Here is a 19353-nt window from a genome sequence, read left to right as displayed (position 1 = left end):
AAGTTATTTTGATTTTAATTTTAATTTTGATCGTGGAAAATGACAAATGAGATGTGATTATAAATTTGACTTGAGAAACGTGTGTTTTTGTTATGTAATGTATTGCATTAAAGTTAAAATTTTTGAATTGAGAAATGTGTATTTTTGTCATGTAGTGCGTTTCGGTCTCGGTCTGACAAGTAGTTGATAATTCTATGGCGTTCGACGTTATACAAATGGTTTCAGTTATAAAATGCACTTCACATTGTTGCCACGAACAACGTGAAAGCCTCCGAGGGTCGGGCATCCGTTCTTTAGGGAGTCGACAAGCACAAGCTCGAGGATGTTATCAAACCGATTGCGAAGTTTTTCGCATGACATGGAGTGCTAGGACGAACTTAATATTCGAAAGACCAAAAGACAAGACCGGAGACAAGGAGGCCGGCGTTGCTGCCGTGACCTGTGAAACCGGACAATACGGAAACCTTATTGTTACATACAAAAGCCCAAAGCAAAATCCCAAATTCTCTTTACCTTGAAGACGAAGCATAGACAGGACAGCAGCACCAACGGCAGATTGATAATCCTCGGCATCATCAAGAAGAATTCCTGGACATTGCTGGTCTTCTCTCTGCGTCAGTCAGTGGTGGTGGGTGTTGTGTCTTGGAGCTGTTGACGCAAGGAGGCCCGGGAAGCCACTTTTTTTTCAGATTCAACGGCCGCCGATCGGAGAAGAGATCTCTGAGATGGCGGCTGCCCCCGGGAGCAGGATCGGGGAGGATGCGAAGAGGGCGCACGCGGCCATGGCGATGGTGCAGCTCTTCAATGGGGGATACCACGTCATTACCAAAGTAGCCCTCAATGCCGGGGTCAACCAGCTGGTGTTCTGCGTCTTCCGCGACCTCCTCGCCCTTTCCATCCTCGCCCCCGTCGCCTATCTCCGCGACCGCGAGAAGTATCCTTTCCCTCCCTCCCTCCCTCCCTCCCTCTCTCTCTCTCTCTCTGTGTAAAATCGATGAAGTTTTGTTCCGTTTCATTGTTCCTTTCGGATGAGTGCGATGGCAATGATCGGAGAGAGCATCCGTGTTTCGAGTCACTGGGTGAGCTCTAGAAATGGAGTTCCAGGTCTGCGAGAGATGTCATTCTTCAGCGTAAGCTGCTAGTGGTGTGTCGGTAGAACTCAAGACATTATGGGACGATCAGACATTGCACGTTATTCGTCGATTCCCACAAAATTTGGAAACTTTAGTTCGAAGATTGTTGCTTTGTCTCAGAGTAGCAGTGAAGCATGATCTTTCTGCTGAGTTTTCGTTGAGATTCTGGTGATTGCTACTTAATTCAACCCTGGGCTATTGTCTCATATTGTAGCTATTCCATGTGCCATGTGATGAGTAGTTATTCACTGAGCTATACTGTGGAGGAAAAGGAAGAAAAGAGGACATTGTATCCTGCAGATGTTTCTCCAATGATGTTGTTTAAGCAGTCACCTAACTGACTTGGATAATCTTCCATGATTGATTTGTAATCTGTACTCTACCGTTTATTAAGTACATATCTTTTGTTTTGTTTGCAGAAGGACTAGACTTCCTATGACAAGACGCCTTTTGCTTTCATTCTTCTTCCTTGGACTGACTGGGTGACCTTATATCCTCAACCTTCATTCTTCCAATTATTATAGACAGGAAGTTCATAATCGGTTAATCATGCTTGTTCTCCAATCAAACAGGATATTCGGAAATCAGCTCTTGTTCCTTGTTGGGCTGACCTACACAAACCCAACTTACGCCGCTGCAATACAACCTTCGATACCAATCTTCACTTTTATCTTGGCCATTATGATGGGGTGAGTTTAACTAGTCACTGCCTCCCGTGTTTTCTTTCTGCTGGTAGATTGAGCGTATCCTTTGAACGAGTAAATCGGCTTTGATCGCTTGCTCATCATTACCCATAAACTTGCTGGTGCAGTACAGAAAAGGTGAGGTTTTCCCGAATCGAGGGTCAAGCAAAGGTTTTAGGCACCGTCATTTGTGTTTTTGGTGCTGTATTGATGGTTCTGTTCCGTGGCCCTGCCTTAATTGGATATGAGGAAGCAGATTTTGCGACCCATAATGAAATAAGTGCAAAATCCCAACCCGAGCCTTCACACTGGTTCTTGCTTAGTTTCCTTGATTTGGGGCTCGAAGATTGGCATGTCGGAGTTCTATGTTTAATTGGGAATTGCTTGTGCATGGCTGCTTTTTTGGCTATACAGGTAATGATTAATTTTTTTATGAATAATTACCCAGAATGCGTGTAATGTAGTTTGCTTAAATATGTTGCCTACATTGTAAGTTATTCGGTTTTCATGTAAGAGTTGCTTCAGTAATATACTGGGATCAATTTTTCCTGGGAATGAATAATTTAACTTGTTTGGCATCATGTATGAATCCACATGAATTCTTTCATGTTTTTTTTTTCCGGCCAAATTCTTTTGTTTATTCAAGTGAAACTAACGTGTAGGCAAATCTTGTTGATTTTGCCTGTATTTTATTCCACTGTAATTCTTGTAGCTTTTCTCGGTAGGTTCCTACAGTTTCTTTTATACATTCAATAATGGTCGGATTTCAATTGAATTGAATTGACTTATAATGCATACTTCTCTGATGATTGTAAGATCCTTTGGCTATAACTTACTGGCATAAAAAAATTTCAGGCTCCAGTTTTAGCCAAGTATCCTGCAAGCTTATCAGTCACAGCGTATGCATATTTCTTTGGTGCAATGTTCATGGTTACAACGTCATTCTTTATGACTGGGGAGTCAACGGAGTGGAGTTTGACCCGACCAGAGCTTTATGCTGTCCTCTATGCCGTAAGTTTCTGGATTCCTGCTATCTCTTCACATGCAAATAGACCAACATATGTAAATTTGAATACACTAGTACATGTTGACATGGTGTTAGTTGCATCTTACAACCCCATGGGACTTTAAGGATCTGGTGGGAGGCATTTATCGTTTGTTGTTGGAAAGCTGATTTCTGTCTGTTCTTGTTTAGATACCCGCATTGTACTTGTCAGTTTTGAAATTGTTTAGAAGAACCAGAAGCATGAAAATTATGCATAGTATTGCCTTTTGTTCTTTCTATATTATCCAGACAATAGCTTCTGCTTTGTTTCGTTGTATCTCATTGGGTGATACACTTTACTAGGGGATTGTTGCATCTGCCCTAAACTACGGGCTCTTGACTTGGTCAAACAAGATATTGGGGCCAGCTCTGGTCGCTCTGTACAACCCGCTTCAACCTGCATTATCAGCCTTACTATCAAGAATATTTCTTGGAAGCCCCATCTATCTTGGAAGGTATTGCTCGTTATTCCAATCCATCCGTAAATGATTTCCTTTAGTTTCATAGAACTGGGAAGAAAAAAAAAAAAGAACTTTCTACAATTTTTCGTCTCTCATCATGGAAAAGAGAGAAACTAATAGAAGAACGCGTTGGTTGCACTTCAGAATATGTTTTGTGGAGCTGCAGGTTTTCCGAAGCGTGTTTCAATACGTTACTTCTAAACTTTTGTTTTTCCGGAAGAGATAATGGAAGATGGGGTTAATTTCTCTATGGTGCTAAAAGCTCGGTTATTTCCATCGTAGAAAAACCTGACCTGGTTCTATGCTTTTGGAAACAGCGTCGTAGGGGGAGGTCTGATCATAGGAGGTCTCTATTTATTCACATGGGCATCTTACCGAGAAAAGCAAACCGCAATGGGGAGTATCATTACGGGCACTCCTCGATCTTCGCAGCCTCTCATTCTCAAGGACGGGATCACAGATCAGAAAGGGCATCTTCTGTTGGGATCCTCAGCCTCCTTACATAAAGGACTAGATTGAGAGACCAAGCGCTATTGTGGAATTAAAATGTTAGATCGAACAGTTCAGTACTTTGATTAAGCTGTATGTTGTCTTTGCGCTCCTCTAGCCATGATGCATGCTTAAGGAAAAGAAATCATACTTGTAAAGAACGACAGAGGTGTGATCCCCGATGAAGCCGGAAGATCTCTCGCCTCTGTTTGCCCTCTCCCCTACTACATCAATATCTGTTTTGTTTTCTTCATTCATGTTTTCAGGTCTCTTTGAAAGTTTAAGTCCCGGAAATGGGATGTGCTTCATTCAGGAGTTTATGAAGATCTCATCTTTGTTGTGTCGTATTCCGACCACACGAGTGTCGGCACAATCGATCAAACTGGGAAAAAGGGAAAAGAAGACTAGTTTGGAGCTTATTAATTGACAACCTGTCACTCCACGTTCAGACGAATAGTAGTACTAAATGGACATAAACCAAAGCGTCATATCAGGTCATCTTAGCGTAAGCTGAAACGGCAGTCCATTTTTTGATCAGCTGCTTCATTCCCCCTCCCAGTAACGGCAAGGTCCTTTCTCGATCCGATCCCGTAATTTGAATTACGGGTTTCGCCGTATGTCAATATATCTTATCTCTTAAAAATGAGATCTCTTTTGAGTTCCCAATTCTTTTTCCTCGTAAATAATGTCAAAATCTCTTTTCAGATTATGGACTAAAAGGATTATAGCCCAAGCCCTTGGATATGGGCAATTCAACTGGTCGAGCAACTGATCGATTCTTTCATGTTCAAAAGGCACTGCATTTTCATCAGGAACTTTCACACGATCGTGACACACAAGATTTTTTTCAGGCTGACTACTCAAAAGGTTCACTTTATCGACCATTGTGAGATTGAACTCGGTTGTGACATGATTCTTTTCCCATTCAAGTCCATCTTTATAATCGAAATCGGGTTCAACTGCACCTTGGCAAAAGTTGGGGAGGTAGAATTGTCCACCAACATTATAGTTGGGAAGTCAATTGTTTTGATTTAGTCACCGATAGTTCATTTGGGAGTGCGGTGGGAGATTTCATATCACTTTTCCTTATAATTTTAAGTAGATTTGGTGTTTGACGAGAGTTTTTGAAACCACGGATTAGGTCAAAATTGCGGTTGCATACGTGATTTTCTCAACCAATACTTATCAAATATGCTTTTACTTATTCTGTCTTAGGTATTAATAATTATATTTTTTTACTTTTAATAATTTTAAATTAGTTTCTTCCAAACACTTTAAGTTATTCTGAAATCAGCATTTATTTTTTGGCTAAATGCACTTTGCCTCCCGACTTATGAGGTGAAATTAGGTTTGCCCCCCGACCTATGAAATTTGGCAGAGTGCTCCATCGCCTAATCAAAAATAAGCGATGGGACTCCCAAACCAAATTCTGGTCAAAATTCCGGCCAAAACAAGTTTTCCTTAATCAATTAATGATGTAGCTCCGAGAAATCTCAACTCCTAATTATAAAACGAGGAACGGCTACTGAATAAAATAATTCATAATTTCAGATTCCTCAGAAAAAAAGAAAATCAATTTTGACTGATAAATCTGTAATTATGATTAATTTTCTTTATCCACTACATAATATATATATATATATATATATATTCTATTTCTTTTTGCTGACTCGGATGTCCGAGTTTCGCCCGGTCAACCATCGGGGCTCCGTGAATCCCGGACAATCTAATATAATATTGTTTATTCGTCTAGTCTAAAATCTAGCCGAACACTTTACTCTTAAGTCCTATGTATTTCTAAAATGTAAAATATGTGATAATCATATTTAAATGAAAAGACACATATCAACAAAATTATGTTTGCATGATAAATATATATATATATATATATTATCATATATCGCAGAGTGTATCTCATAATTGGTTTTCAGGGGCAGAGGTGAACGTTTGGAGTCATTGGGAAAAAGGAAGACCAATTGATGATCAGATTAATGATAATCAATTTCTGAAAACTTCTTTTGGCCGGAATTTTGACCGAAATTTGGTTTGGAAGTCGCATCGCTTATTTTTGGATTAGGTGAGGGGGCATTCTGCCAAATTTCATAGGTCGGAGGGCAAATCTAATTTCACCTCATAAGTCGGGAGGCAAAGTGCATTTAACCCTTTATTTTTTTAGTTATCTTATTTAAGCACTTCTCCATTAGCAACAACACTCCCAAATCAAGTTATTCAGCGAAAAATACTCCCAAATCAAGCCTGAATTAAATTATTTTATTCTAATTAATAAATTAGAACACTTTATATGGAATCCTCCATGTACGAGTTTATTCATTTGACCAGAATCGTATTGAATCTGTTGTTTGGACTTTGCATTTTAAAGCTATGTCTGGAATCCATAAAAATACAAGAATTCAATTCAATTGGCAAAAAATCAATTGAAATCTGTTGTTTGAAATGAATATGGCACTAGAATCTATATCTATATACAATACTAAAAACATGGCCGACGCGTCGAAAAGCGCCATGTAGGATGGTTGAGACTTCTCCTTTCGAGATCCTTTCTAAATAGTAATGGGACAAATTGTGCAATATTATGACGTCATCTCACTCCTTGAAATTGAAATGACTTGCACCAACAAATATGAAAAGACTTTAATAATGAATCCATTAAATTTTCACATTGAGTCCTCCAAAATGGAAATTCATTCAAATCCACTTAAGACATTTCTCATAAGCTTTGATAGCTCTCTTATGTATGGTCCGCTAGGAATTTATTTTGAACTTTATAAACTATGGACTCCATTTATTACAAGACGGGCATTGCTAAGCCTAGAAAGGCGAGAAAGTATATGTTGAAACCTCTCAAGATTTTCATACCGAATTATACAACTAGAAAAGCATCAAGGGATTAATCTTTTCTCTGTTGTAGTCTCACGTTATCTGTTTTCATCTTTTATTACTATCTCTTCGTGGTAAAAAAGGTACAATCAGTTGTTGACGAGGAAATTTCACGCACATGCTATTAGATGATGCACAAAATTAATTACCTCTCATACATAACTACCAACATTTTGGAGATCGATATTGGGATACGGACTACATGAATATCATAGATGGATTTGACTACATGTGAGGTGTCAACTCTATTGTATATACTGATGTCGAGATGTTCATATTAAAGTTGAGTCTTATGTAAGAGCTGCATTTGAATATATTTTAAACTCTACTAAAAAATATAGTAAGTTAAGAAAATAAAAAGATTTTTCATCTGCTCTTAACATTTATTACGTCTCCATTCACAATATTAACTATTATGTTTTTTATATTTTCATAATTTAATAACATTAAAAGAGAAAAACGATTGTTCCTAATATTACGCACGGCCCGTCGTCTAGTTAATTAAAAAATTCAAGATTTGCATTGGATTTGAAATCCAGACAAATCAATAAATTTTGGTTAGAATTCAATTCAATTGGAAGGAAACTCTTAAATTTTTATGACTCATGGGATGAAAAATGCAAGATTTGTATTGAATTTAAAGTAAGCCAAATCAAACAGATTTGGCTCGAATCCAATTCAATCGGAAGTTTTTTTTTTTGAATAAAAGATTAGGTCGAGTTATTAGTCCACTGTGGCTGTCCCAATTAAGGGAACCTAATTGCCACAGAATGTTCCTTTCGTCATAGTTCGTTGAGACTTAGTTCAATTTGATCACCGCAGCCCCACCAATACACTAGTGAATTAAGTCCAAGGTTCACTGGACTAAGTATTATGGGCGGCAACCGCCAGCCCATAATACACCCACGTACTAGCAATTTCTAAATTCTCAGTGAGGTTCGAACTCGTGATGTTCAAATGGAACGTTTGAAACTTAATCACTAGACCACCATGTTGGTGGTAATTCAATCGTAAGTTAGATTTATGGCTCACAGGATGAAAAAATATCGATTAAAAGAATAATTAATTAAAAGAGAAGGAAAAAAAAAAAAAAAAAGCGCGCAGCGAGCGATCGCACGCACAGCAGCTTATAATACGAAACAACAAAACCGACGGAGGAGTTTCCGTTTGGGCTCTGCTCCGGTCTCTCTCTCTCTCTTTCTCTCTCCATTTCACACGCTCCTCTCCTCTCACAGTCTCGCCCGCCCGCCCGCCCTCCTCGATCTAAGTCTCACACCATAGATTAGATAGCAGAGAGAGAGAGAGAGACGACGACGACGACGATGGATCCGTTTTGGATTTGATTCGCCCGCCGCCTTCCTTCATTCAACCCCAAGAATATCCTCAGGTACCCTCTTTCTCACTTGTCCCTCCGATCCCACATCCCCCCAAATCGATCCAGTTGACTACTCAATATGTCAATTTGACCGCCGCCTCCGTTATATCCGCGTGTTTTCCTCTGAGCTCCTGTTTGAATTGATTGTTCCATGGTGCTTTGATTGATCTCCTTTAGCCTCTAACCGCCTCTGATTTGAGCTCAATTTTCGGTTTTTTTTTCCTTTATCTGTTATGATGTATTCCTGTCGGTCGTTGACTCGGATGCGGTGTTGAATGACTCTGCCCAGGATCCGCTGCGAATCAAGCTGCATTGTGCGCGCCTGGCCTGCTGCGATGGAGGGGAAGATGGCATTTTGCTCGGTATTGTCTTTGTTTTGGTGGGGTTCTTTATTTGTCATGCTAAGAGACGGGACATAAGTGATGATTACTAAGATAATTGTGTGGGAGGTTTTCCGGGAGATGGAATATTATCCGTGAGAGAATTCGCATTATTCCAATCTCAAGAAGGGGAAGAGAGTGGGAAAAAAAATGGTGTTTGGTAAAATCGCAGGTATTTTCTCAGCATTTAGGGGCAGTTTTTGGAGCCCGAATGCCTCTTCTGCTCGGTACATGCCGACTTCTGTAGTGTCACCGCAGGCAGGTTCAGCTGTCTATGCATCTGGTTTCTCCAACTCTGGGCAAAAGAACAATTTACGGCTCTCCTCATCTTTACAAGATTTGTCGACGTACCATGGCCTTTTTTCAGAGGATGGTGATCTCAATGGAATACATTCGAAGCCTCCCCATCCCTTGCTCAGAGAGAATGCCGTGTCTAGCTTCTCTAAGGAAAAATCCTTAACAGGGGGTGTCCCGATTTCGCGGAGGAAGTGGACACGGGCGATCTTGTTTCTCTTATGCCTGATGTTGTTTGCCTTGTTTATATACGCGGTTTCCATGTATATATACACCAACTGGTCCAGGGAAGCTTCAAAATTTTATGTCGTACTGGACTGCGGGAGCACAGGAACTAGAGCATATGTATATCAGGCATCCCTTAGTTACAAAAGGGATGGGAGCCTTCCTATAGTTCTCAAGTCTTTTAATGAAGGGATCCGCAAGAAACCCAAGTCCCAGATTGGACGTGCCTATGACCGAATGGAAACAGAACCTGGGTTTGATAAGTTGGTGCATAATTTTTCCGGATTGAAAGATGCAATTAACCCACTCATTCAGTGGGCAGAGAAGCAAATTCCTCAGCACTCACACAAGTCTACTTCTCTCTTCCTGTACGCAACAGCCGGAGTCCGCAGGCTACCTCCTATTGATTCTAAATGGCTTCTCGACAAAGCTTGGACTATATTGAGGAGATCACCTTTTTTGTGTGAGCGAAAATGGGTAAAGATTATATCTGGCACTGAGGAGGCTTATTACGGGTGGGCAGCTCTAAATTACCACACTGGTATGTTGGGAGGTATGCCAAAGAAGGAGACATTTGGTGCCCTTGATCTCGGTGGTTCCTCATTGCAGGTTACCTTTGAGAACAGAGAGAATGTGCATGACCAATCTACCTTGAATATCAGAATTGGCACAGCCAATCATCACCTCAATGCCTATTCTCTCGCTGGCTATGGCCTGAATGATGCTTTTGACAAGTCTGTCACACGGATTTTCAAGAGTCTTCCAGAAGGCACAAAAGTGGATTCAGTTAATGGGAACTTAGAACTTAAGCATCCTTGTCTGCAATCTGGGTACAAAGAGCGGTATATTTGCTCCCAGTGTGCTTCTAATTTCAACGAAGGTGGGAGCCCTGTTGTTGGGGGCAGGATTGGCAAAGGAGGTAAACCGGGAATCTCTCTGCGACTCATTGGGGCTCCAAATTGGGTGGAATGCGATGCACTTGCAAAAGTTGCTGTTAACCTCTCTGAGTGGTCAAATCTAAGCCCTGGTTTTGATTGTGATTTACAGCCTTGTGCCCTACGGGAAGATCTACCTCGCCCCTATGGCAAATTTTATGCTATGTCCGGCTTTTTTGTTGTGTATCGGTTTTTCAACCTGACTAAAGATGCCACACTTGATGATGTACTGGAAAAGGGAAGAGAGTTCTGTGAAAAAACTTGGGAAACTGCAAAAAGAAGCGTTCCTCCACAACCCTTCATTGAACAGTACTGCTTCAGGGCACCCTATATAGCTTTTTTGTTGAGGGAGGGTTTGCATATTACAGATAAACAAATCACTATTGATTCTGGAAGTATCACATGGACACTTGGAGTTGCGCTCCTGGAAGCGGGAAAGGCATTTCCTTTACAAGCACGACTACAAAGTTACGAAATACTCCGACTGAAAATTAATCCAATACTTCTGATCACAATTTTGTTTATGTCGTTGTTGATTCTGATTTGTGCGCTATCATGGGTTTGCAATTGGATGCCAAGATTTTTCCGTAGACCATACCTTCCACTCTTCAGGCATAACAGTGCCTCCGCTGCTTCTGTTCTTAATGTCCCTTCTCCTTTTCGTTTCCAGCGGTGGAGTCCCATCAACTCAGGTGAGGTCTTACAATAGGCTATCCTCTATCTTGCTGTGGAACAACTGAAAGTTATAATTGCTTCTCTGTAACATCATATATCAAATTTCCTTCAGGGGATCAACGAGTTAAGACTCCTCTGAGTCCAACGATTGCGGGTTCTCAACAAGGGCCGTTCGGGATAGGTCACGGGCTTGGTGGCAGCAGCATCCAACTAACTGATACTTCTTCCTTTTATCCATCAGCCAGCGGAGTTTCCCACAGTTTTTCCTCGGGTAGCTTGGGGCAGATGCATTTTGATGGTACTGGGACGGGTTCCTTCTGGTCTCCTCACAGGAGTCAGATGCGTCTACAAAGCAGGAGATCGCAATCTCGTGAAGACCTCAATTCTTCTCTCGCAGAGGCACACACGGTCAAAGTTTAGGGCTTGCTTCCTTGGGAACTCGGTATAGCTCTTCTTTCTGCTTATGAAGTTTTTATGAAATATATGAGCATGGAAACCCAGTCCTTGTTTCTACAAGGACCTTTCTGTTACTTGTATACCTATGTTCTACTCATGGTCTCAACTCTCAATTGCTTCTCAACAAGTAGTCGAACGAGGCATGGTATGTATTTCTTGAAACTGCTATGCTGAAATGTACCAAGTTCTTTAGGAGAATGGACTATTGAGCTTTTCTAAGGTTGCTTCTTAGTGGGATGAATGCATTGCATGCCTCTCTGTTCTTTCTAATAGTTCCTATCTTCATAAACATTTTCAAAGAAGATTTTCTAGTTTTTCGTATTTGAAGTCTTTGCATTTTCATGCTCCTCAGTCTATTCTAAGGAAAATGGGAACCTGATCTGGTCTTTGTAAGAGTTATTGTAAATCTTCCCGATCTAAGATTTCTCTTGTTCCTGGCCGGGAGTGTCAAGAGTTTCCCGGATATTGGTTTTAGCATCTCACTTGTCTGAATTCATCATCTCACTTGAATGAAATATTCTTGGCATGATCATTAGCACAAGTACTGGTTTTTTTTCCTGATTTAGTGAATGAACTGATTTTTGATAATTATCTCTGCAGATGTAAACCTCCTATTGGTCGACCTCCCATTGAACTGGCTTCTCCCGTCCTGCAAGATCTGAAGTTACGACTCTTCCCTCGACCAGTAGCTTTATGGATCATGATCATTCTGAACCTGCTGCCGCCTTCGATCTTGGCCATCAGTTAAGAAACTGCACGCAGCCCAATTGGTCAGGATGAATAATTGGAGATGAGATTGATTGTACGTGTTCATATGAGATTTGGTTCCATGATGACTAACCTGGAGTGGGTTTTCCCCTCGTGGGAAAGCAAGCACAGAGAATTATATACGGGAATTGCGAGGTACGGTTAAAGCTTGACAGATCTGTCAGTAAATACCCATTAGAGTTTTTTTTTTAATAATATTTTTTGGTTCTTTTAGAACTGTAAGAACACACGATTCAGGATATTTAGAACTTAGAATTGCAATTCTTGATTGAAGGCAATTATCTATACGTTTAATCGAGGAACGAGGCTGATTGTAGTGCCTCAAACACAGCCATGTGAGTCGGTCTGTTTTCAGTTTCTTATATCATGTCTTTTCTATTGGAATCGAGGCAATACTTGCTCGATTATGCACCAGATCAAAGGTTTGAATTTCCGCTTCCACATTACTACCTCTTCCAAGTCTTCTGGACTATATGGAAGATGGTCGTTGAATTGCTGAACGTAAAGTTTCAGTAGGCATCATCTATACAAATGAAAGAGAAGATTGTTTCTTCGGATTAGGATGATAGAGTATGTACCACATGTACATTTTTGCTATTTGAAATCCTGAATAAGTTTTCGACATATGGATATCACCAGATCGACATTTATATACATACCATCGCAGACCTCATGTACAATAGACAGGGATGTCATATAAGCCTATCTGTTTCACACATATTGGTAGAATAATGTATTACATATCCTTCACAAGCTGATAGCGATGCTGAGAGAACCAAAATGCCTCTTGCATTGTTAGATTGGACTAAAGATCCAATCTGAATGAAGGTAGATTCTTTTTAACTGCTGTTGTCTCGCATTGATTGTTTTACAATCCGAAAACATCAATATCCGGCAATGATCCTGTGCAGTGCAGGACAATCTTTTCATCATTTCATGCAGTGCGATTCCCATCCTTCCCGAGTTTCTAACATTGGTGACACAGACCCGAACTCCCACTGAAATCACTTTTGAATCTCAATGGTTTGATTCACTGGGGCGTATAGTGGGACGATTCCGATCTGACAAAATCCGAGGAAACCTGCTGTGCTTTATAGTAAACACTACAAGACCGGCATAGTCCCATCCTATCTCTGTACCAGTAAAGAAACATAACTTTAAGCCCTCAACTTCCTGACAACACCCGAACCTTATCAAGGAGAGCTTCAGGGCAACGGATCCCTTCTGCCGTCATCTCATACAGAAGCTTAATGGCTTCAACAGAATATCCATGACGCAGATATCCCTTAATCAGGGAATTCGAGCACACAGCATACCGCCTCTTGTTAGTAGCCATCTCATCATAGACTCTCCTGGCATTTATCAATAACCCGTGTCTTGCATACATATAAACTAACCCACACTGCACGAGCCCGTGATTTTTGACCCCGACCTTAATGGCATTAGCATGAATCTGCTTTCCACAATGCCCTCCATCATTTATACCTCCGGATGCCTTCAATGCCCTTGAAATTATACGGCACCTATTCCTCATTCCGGTCCTGTCCATCTTCTCGAAATCAGGATGTGGCAATCCATTGAACAAGGTAATTGCTGAGTTCCCGTTTCCAAATTTTCCATAGAAGTTCATCAAACAGCTCTGGATGGGCTTATCTTTGGAATTACCAGTCTTCAGCACCCATCCATGGACTTGCTTCCCCAGCTCAACATTCATGGAGCACACGCAGGCCGTGAGAACGCAAGACACCATCCATGAGGGCACCTCAGACGGCCCAAATCTGTCCCGAATTCCCAAAAACATCCTCATGGCTTCCTCATAGTCCCCCTGCTCCATGAACGCAGCGAACATGACTGCCCAAGAGAGAAAGTCCCTCTGGAACATTTCGTCAAACAGTTGACGGGCAGCTCTCACGCACCCGCAGGAGACGTGCATTAGCAGGACCCTGTTGAGCAAGCCCAGGCTAGGTCTATGACCGCTGCGCTTGAGGTGCCTGTGCAGCTCTAGGGCTTCGTCAGAGTCCCCAGATAGAGTGCACTCCTTGACAAGTGACAGGTAAGTCTCCGGCGGCACAGGGAGGGCGAGCGCGTCCATCAAGCGCAGTACATCCGTAGTGGAGCTCTTCCTTGTGGGTCTTGGTCCCTCCTTCTTGATGGGTCGAGACGGAGTTTCGAGGACTCGGAGGGGACTGCGGGAAGGTTCTTCGGGTCGCCTCGGAGAAGAGGGCTTCGCAGGAGGAGGAAGTAGGAGAAGATTGTGATGACTAGTGAGGTTCAGAGCATGATGATGGGATTGAAGAGAAGCTGCCGGAGCTGGTACTGCTTTGGGTAAAGGCGGTGGTGATATCATAGTATTCATATCACGCCGAGAATCATTTTCCGGTGGTGAGCTCAGAAGCAGAGTGGCGGGAGGGCCAGGAAGACCCGTCCACACAGCACGGCTTCGGTTATATTAAGAATATTTTGGGGTTAGGAAATATCTTTGTCGTCCGGATCATCGTAGCCGTACGGTATTTCCGACTCAATATGGAATCCACAACAATCAGACAGCGATAGTTACCAAGTCCTGACAGCAACAGAGAATCCTGAGCGAGTCGAAATCAAACTCTGGAGTCGTCTAGTGTCAGTTTTCCATTTTTAGAGCATTAGTTTCATCCAAGTCTTGACGACCCGGGTGATACAACAATCTAATGAAATTACCAATACTAACCGGAGATAATCCGATTTTGTTCAGCAATTACGTTATATGCTTCTTCCCCCCGTCATTTATGCTTGTGAGGGGTAGGAATAGGAATCAACGAATACCAATGCGCAACTGCAGGCAAGAAACAGAGAGCATCCACGCGGAATCGTAGCAACTTGCTGCTGAAGAACACACCATTCCAACACCTATATGCACATGAACAGTTCGATCGAAAACAGTGCCCTTTATCTATTCCCAAAGATATAACTAGATGAAACATTTCTTTAAATAAATCCAACAGCCGGATCAAAAGATGCTGACTGTTGTAGGACTAGCTCCGTGTACGGTTCTTCAACCAGCCAACGTATCCACCTGTAACTCCTCCCCGCTGAATTATCGCTGTGGGGGTCACCGAAATCCATTGATTATGGTTTGATGAAGAATATCTACCTTTATGTTGAAGTTCATATCTGTTGATTCACCAGAAACTCCACTGTCCTTCGAGGCAAAACAATAGAGCCCCTGAAATGAGAGAGAATACCCACACTCCAGAATGTTATGTTGTGATCTTGAAAACCCTCCCTTTCTTCTTCCTCAGACTTCATTGTCGACAAAAATGCATCTCAATCCTCGGTAAAAGAACGACCAAATCTTTACGTCACAGTCACCGAGGAGGGCACATGAACCCAACGGATCCTATTCGGCAATGGCCTCGCAATAAGCCCATCAGTCACCCAACCTGCTGACTCAGCATCGTCCTTTGCGTGCTTGAATTCCCTCTGCACATACTCCAGCGACATCCTTAACCTTCCACCCACTTTGCAGTCCCTAGCTAGGCCTGTTGCTATTATTCCCGCATTTCTCTCAAGCCAGTAGAGATAGTTCACATGGAACAGCAACTTGAGCATGTCTTGCGGTGATGAATCTTCTTTCAGCACAACCTGATTAATGATCCAATTGATGAATGATAATAAACAATTAAAGAATTCAGTAAACAGTCAAGTAGTTTCTCCACTACTGAAAAGACAAGAAATAAAGGCAGGCCAGAATAATTCCACTTACACAATACTTTCCCTGGTGTTCGGCCAAAATGTAACCTTCATCTTGAAACAAGTCAAACAGTGCAAACGCATCCTCCTTATTGTGAATAACGTTACTGAGCTTTGATCCCAGTTGTAGCCGCTGTTCAATTTCAGCGGCTGCGTCTTTTGCTTCTGAAGACAATGCACTATTTCGTGTCTGAGATTAAAAGTCAGCAATCTGTGAGAATCACACTCTATACATGATCTTGGTTTTCAGTTAAGTGGCCGATATTTTTTGAAGCATAGGAAGTGCACGAACAATGTATATTCAAGCATGGGCTGAATTTTCCCCTCATTGATGAAAATACTGAGACACAGAAAAAGGAGCTTGAAGCATTCTGTTCATATTATCGAAGTTTATTTTTCTAGATCAACTTTTACTTTCATGAATCGCAATGGAGGATAAGTCACTCACATTTTGACCACATATTCCATTAAGGATTGGTACAGCTGGGAAGAGTGGCTCTTCATCATTGACCTCCTTCACAGAAGGTGCTTGACCGCTCAGGAGATATTCACTGAAAACCAAACCTGCAAAAAAAATTTGGCAACATAAGAAAATATGAAATGTTATCATCACCTTTTGCAACTACCACAACAGTGAGCTTGGAGAGAGTTTATTCGATTTGTGAATATTGTTAACACAAAGCAAAGCAGGATCTTCTGCTAGAAAGAAGCAAATGTGACCTCTCAAACAATATATCTAGACCAACAAAGATGCAGGGGCAGATGATTACTTCCTCGATAAGGGTTTAAAGTCCTCAGCTGAATTGATTGATACGACTTGAGATTGCAGAACATGTGGACCGAAGTTACCACAATAAAAGAAACAAGCGAAAGGGATGTAGAAGTGCCTATGCAGTTGGCTAATCCTATACCGAGCACGATACCAATCGATCTGCTCACCATTCCTTGAGCTTCACCCTTCGCAATTACCTAACATTACAAAATTACTTCCATTAATTTCAGAAAAGATGGAGGTTATGTAAAGGCTGAAGCAGATTAAATATAGAGATCAGAACCCAATTGATCAGACAATTATATGCCTACACATGTAGTAATGTTACGTTTTGTATAAAAAAGCAGAACCAGAATGGAATGGAACCATCATATGAGACAGTTCTGTTATCTGGTGAAGTTGCTCTGCTTTCATATTGACTGTTGCATAACTCATTGATAGTCAAGTACTGAGACACAATTAGGCAAAGGCAAATATTTTCCACCTCAGCAAAATTCCTCTGAGCGGCAAAACCAGCGTAGAAACAGCTCCTTGTAGCTGCCTGAAAACAGATAAGAATCAAAATTCATGAGGGTCGATATGCAACAACTGTCAGCTTTATCATCCAAGGCAACAATGCATTCTTTGACTATGAATATGAAGCTTGAGAGCCCATAGATCTGGAATGAGACTCATCAATCTTAAATACCTGAATTAGACCAGCTGCAGATCGTCCTGCTCCAGCAACAGCACCAATGAAAACAAAAAGGTGGGGAAACGCAGGAGTCAGCATCTCCATCCCAAAGGCAGCATTTTCCAACAGATCAGCGAAAAGCCTCCACCCTCTAGGATGGACATCAAAGTGCCGCCCAAATTTTGAGAGGCATATTTTGCTGACATATCCGATCCCATCCTTAAGTACCCAATTCACAACAGCTGCTGTAGGGATAGCTCCTTTTCCCAATCCAACAGCATAGAGCAATGCCTATATAGATATAACGTCTATATTACCATACCGAAAGTCAAAGCATTCTGGACCAACTGACTGAATGACGTGCCGAAAGAAGATAATTCTTTCGAGTTCTGAGTTAACTTGTGGAAAGATTTTGGCTTTCCTCTTTCTCGCATTCGAATTCATTAGCAAAGACGAGCCAACCCAACAACATTACTGCACATTAGACATACTACAAGCGTTCGGTACGCTCGGAAATTCAGCTTCAGGGACGATACCTGAGTGGCGAGGACGCCGCTAACCTGGGCGGCGATTCCCTGCACACCTCTCCAAAGAGAGTAATCCAAGTAATCACTGGTGACGCTGTCGGGGAACCCTTCAGGGAGCATTAACTGGACGAACAGCTCCCTGCAGCGAACCCACACAGTGGAGATGACACCCCCACCAACGTATAACGACGCGTCGTCCCCAGAGCCTCGGTCGCCTGCTCCGGCAACAATGAAGGTGTCATTGTTAGGGACCAACTTGATCCATTTCCCTCCCCGGACCTCCCAGACTGCGTCGTTCTCCTCGTCCGGTGAGGACAGGGCTAGAGCAGCACGTGAGCAGATGAAGAGGATGAGGACGGAATTGATCGCCCATAAAGAGCCGCTGCCACTGCCATCACCGTCGCCGCCGTCATTGTGCCACCGCCACCACCCCCAGAAATTGTTTGAACCGCCGCCGTTACTGTCGTTGTTGCTGCTGCTCTTGCCGCTTCCATTTCCGGCATCGGTTAAAGATTCATGGGAGAGAGCGCCGAGCTGCTCTGGTGATCGCCTGAGCCGGAGGCACCGCCGGTCGGTGGAGGGGCAGGGCGGGAATTTGAAGAGCGTTAATGAGAATGGCAACTTTTGGGTTGAAAGGGAAGCAAGAGGCCTTGCCGGGGAGACATTGACCTTCATGAGAGGAGTCGCCGGCGATGGCGTCGGCCGGAGGAATGATAAGGCCATCTCTGCTTCTTTGGCGGTTCTTCGACAACAATCATACAGTAGACTGCGAGCAGCCGCCGTTTACTTTGAAGAAACAGGAGAAGTAAAGAAATGCTTCGGCAGCAACGGTGCCGTATAGTGAGTGGGCCCAGTTGCTGCGGCCCGAAGTTACTGATAGGCCCAAGTTGTCCCCATGGGCTTCATGGGCCTTAGCATGGACCTCGGGTCATCTCCCCGGAATAGCCCAAACAATGTCCCACTCGGGCCTCCTCTTTTTTTTTTTTTTAAAATAACTTGTTGTGGAGTTTGATTTTCTATTGTTCTTCTCAGATTAAGAAAGGTTCATAGATCTAACGGTAGGTGAATAAAGAAGCGGAGGAAACGCCACTATCGACATTTAATTCGTAATCTCTTGGTTTCAGGTTGAATGCCAAGCTATACTATAATGAACACCACCCCCCCTTCCCCTTTTGTTGGTTGATTCTTTTGTAATTGCTAAAAGAACCCATCTTAGCTTGAGTCTGCGTCCAGAGTAAGTTCACTCAATAAACGGTTTGCTCATCAATTTAAATTAGTATCGGAAGAGCCTATCGTACTACCGATGAGAAAATCAACATCATCACAAGGCTTAATCTAGTGGACTACGCTACCTGGACAGGACACAAAGTACCTAATCCGAATTTGATTGGGTGAATGTTTGATAATGAGCACATTAAATACCAACTCCTGTCTTCCAGTGGTTAATTACCGTACGGAAGACTATATTAAGGTCCCATCGATTTTCAAATCTCAACAACGTGACCCGCTGAACTAATGGGAATCTGTCCTGTTGTTCGGAAAGATACATATAACTAAATAATCCGGTCGAATTCGGCTCGAAAGTACTGATACATGTATTGAAGAAAGACCGAGAAACGGATTAAGAAAGACCGAAAACATTAATCAAATGCAGAGTACAATAATTATCGGATGCAATGCATGTCTTTATAGGGATCGCAGCAATTAATTAAGCTTGAGATGCAGTCTTAATGGAAACACGCAACTCTCAGTTCTTTAATGATTAATTACCTAAATTAAGTATGATTAAAGAAACCTAACAAAATGGAGGGAATCAATGCGGTGTTGGGAATCAA

The 19353-nt window shown here is 42.1% G+C and overlaps 4 protein-coding genes across 4 annotated transcripts; 2 read left to right on the top strand and 2 right to left on the bottom strand.

Moving 5' to 3' along the window:
- Window positions 1-275: 275 nt before the first annotated feature.
- On the top strand, window positions 276-4068 carry LOC116208334 (WAT1-related protein At4g19185). The gene is made up of 7 exons (XM_031541715.1): window positions 276-934; window positions 1553-1615; window positions 1706-1822; window positions 1945-2230; window positions 2672-2827; window positions 3165-3316; window positions 3640-4068. The coding sequence occupies exons 1-7, from the start codon at window positions 726-728 to the stop codon at window positions 3839-3841; spliced, it is 1185 nt and encodes a 394-aa protein (XP_031397575.1). The 5' UTR covers window positions 276-725; the 3' UTR covers window positions 3842-4068.
- A 3821-nt stretch (window positions 4069-7889) lies between these two features.
- Window positions 7890-12231, top strand: LOC116192716 (probable apyrase 7). The gene is made up of 4 exons (XM_031521335.1): window positions 7890-8096; window positions 8374-10610; window positions 10706-11035; window positions 11650-12231. Exons 2-3 carry the CDS (start codon window positions 8615-8617, stop codon window positions 11011-11013), a joined length of 2304 nt encoding a protein of 767 aa, XP_031377195.1. The 5' UTR covers window positions 7890-8096; window positions 8374-8614; the 3' UTR covers window positions 11014-11035; window positions 11650-12231.
- Window positions 12232-12982: 751 nt separating this feature from the next.
- Window positions 12983-14173, bottom strand: LOC116207460 (pentatricopeptide repeat-containing protein At1g31790). Its single transcript, XM_031540415.1, has one exon. It carries the CDS (start codon window positions 14171-14173, stop codon window positions 12983-12985), a length of 1191 nt encoding a protein of 396 aa, XP_031396275.1.
- A 249-nt stretch (window positions 14174-14422) lies between these two features.
- LOC116192718 (protein root UVB sensitive 1, chloroplastic) lies at window positions 14423-18305 on the bottom strand. The gene is made up of 7 exons (XM_031521336.1): window positions 17528-18305; window positions 17007-17282; window positions 16803-16859; window positions 16317-16515; window positions 15995-16110; window positions 15560-15736; window positions 14423-15438 (listed from the first exon to the last, which is right to left on the bottom strand). Exons 1-7 carry the CDS (start codon window positions 18239-18241, stop codon window positions 15151-15153), a joined length of 1827 nt encoding a protein of 608 aa, XP_031377196.1. The 5' UTR covers window positions 18242-18305; the 3' UTR covers window positions 14423-15150.
- Between the last annotated feature and the right edge of the window lie 1048 nt (window positions 18306-19353).

This window comes from Punica granatum, chromosome 1, assembly GCF_007655135.1.
Source record: "Punica granatum isolate Tunisia-2019 chromosome 1, ASM765513v2, whole genome shotgun sequence".
Classification (NCBI taxonomy): Eukaryota; Viridiplantae; Streptophyta; class Magnoliopsida; order Myrtales; family Lythraceae; genus Punica; species Punica granatum.
This window is presented reverse-complemented; position numbering and strand designations above follow the sequence as displayed.

What these genes read in the sequence shown, in the direction of transcription:
- LOC116207460 (XM_031540415.1), bottom strand. Translation starts at nt 14,173, where the DNA reads ATGAATACTATGATATCACCACCGCCTTTACCCAAAGCAGTACCAGCT.
- LOC116208334 (XM_031541715.1), top strand. Translation starts at nt 726, where the DNA reads ATGGCGGCTGCCCCCGGGAGCAGGATCGGGGAGGATGCGAAGAGGGCG. An exon ending in TTCTTCCTTGGACTGACTGG is followed by an intron (nt 1,616 to 1,705) that starts GTGACCTTATAT and finishes CCAATCAAACAG; the next exon opens with GATATTCGGAAATCAGCTCT. An exon ending in TTTATGCTGTCCTCTATGCC is followed by an intron (nt 2,828 to 3,164) that starts GTAAGTTTCTGG and finishes ACACTTTACTAG; the next exon opens with GGGATTGTTGCATCTGCCCT.
- LOC116192718 (XM_031521336.1), bottom strand. Translation starts at nt 18,241, where the DNA reads ATGGCCTTATCATTCCTCCGGCCGACGCCATCGCCGGCGACTCCTCTC. An exon ending in GCGGCGTCCTCGCCACTCAG is followed by an intron (nt 17,283 to 17,527) that starts GTATCGTCCCTG and finishes ATATCTATATAG; the next exon opens with GCATTGCTCTATGCTGTTGG. An exon ending in CTGCAGCTGGTCTAATTCAG is followed by an intron (nt 16,860 to 17,006) that starts GTATTTAAGATT and finishes ATCTGTTTTCAG; the next exon opens with GCAGCTACAAGGAGCTGTTT.
- LOC116192716 (XM_031521335.1), top strand. Translation starts at nt 8,615, where the DNA reads ATGGTGTTTGGTAAAATCGCAGGTATTTTCTCAGCATTTAGGGGCAGT. An exon ending in GTGGAGTCCCATCAACTCAG is followed by an intron (nt 10,611 to 10,705) that starts GTGAGGTCTTAC and finishes AATTTCCTTCAG; the next exon opens with GGGATCAACGAGTTAAGACT.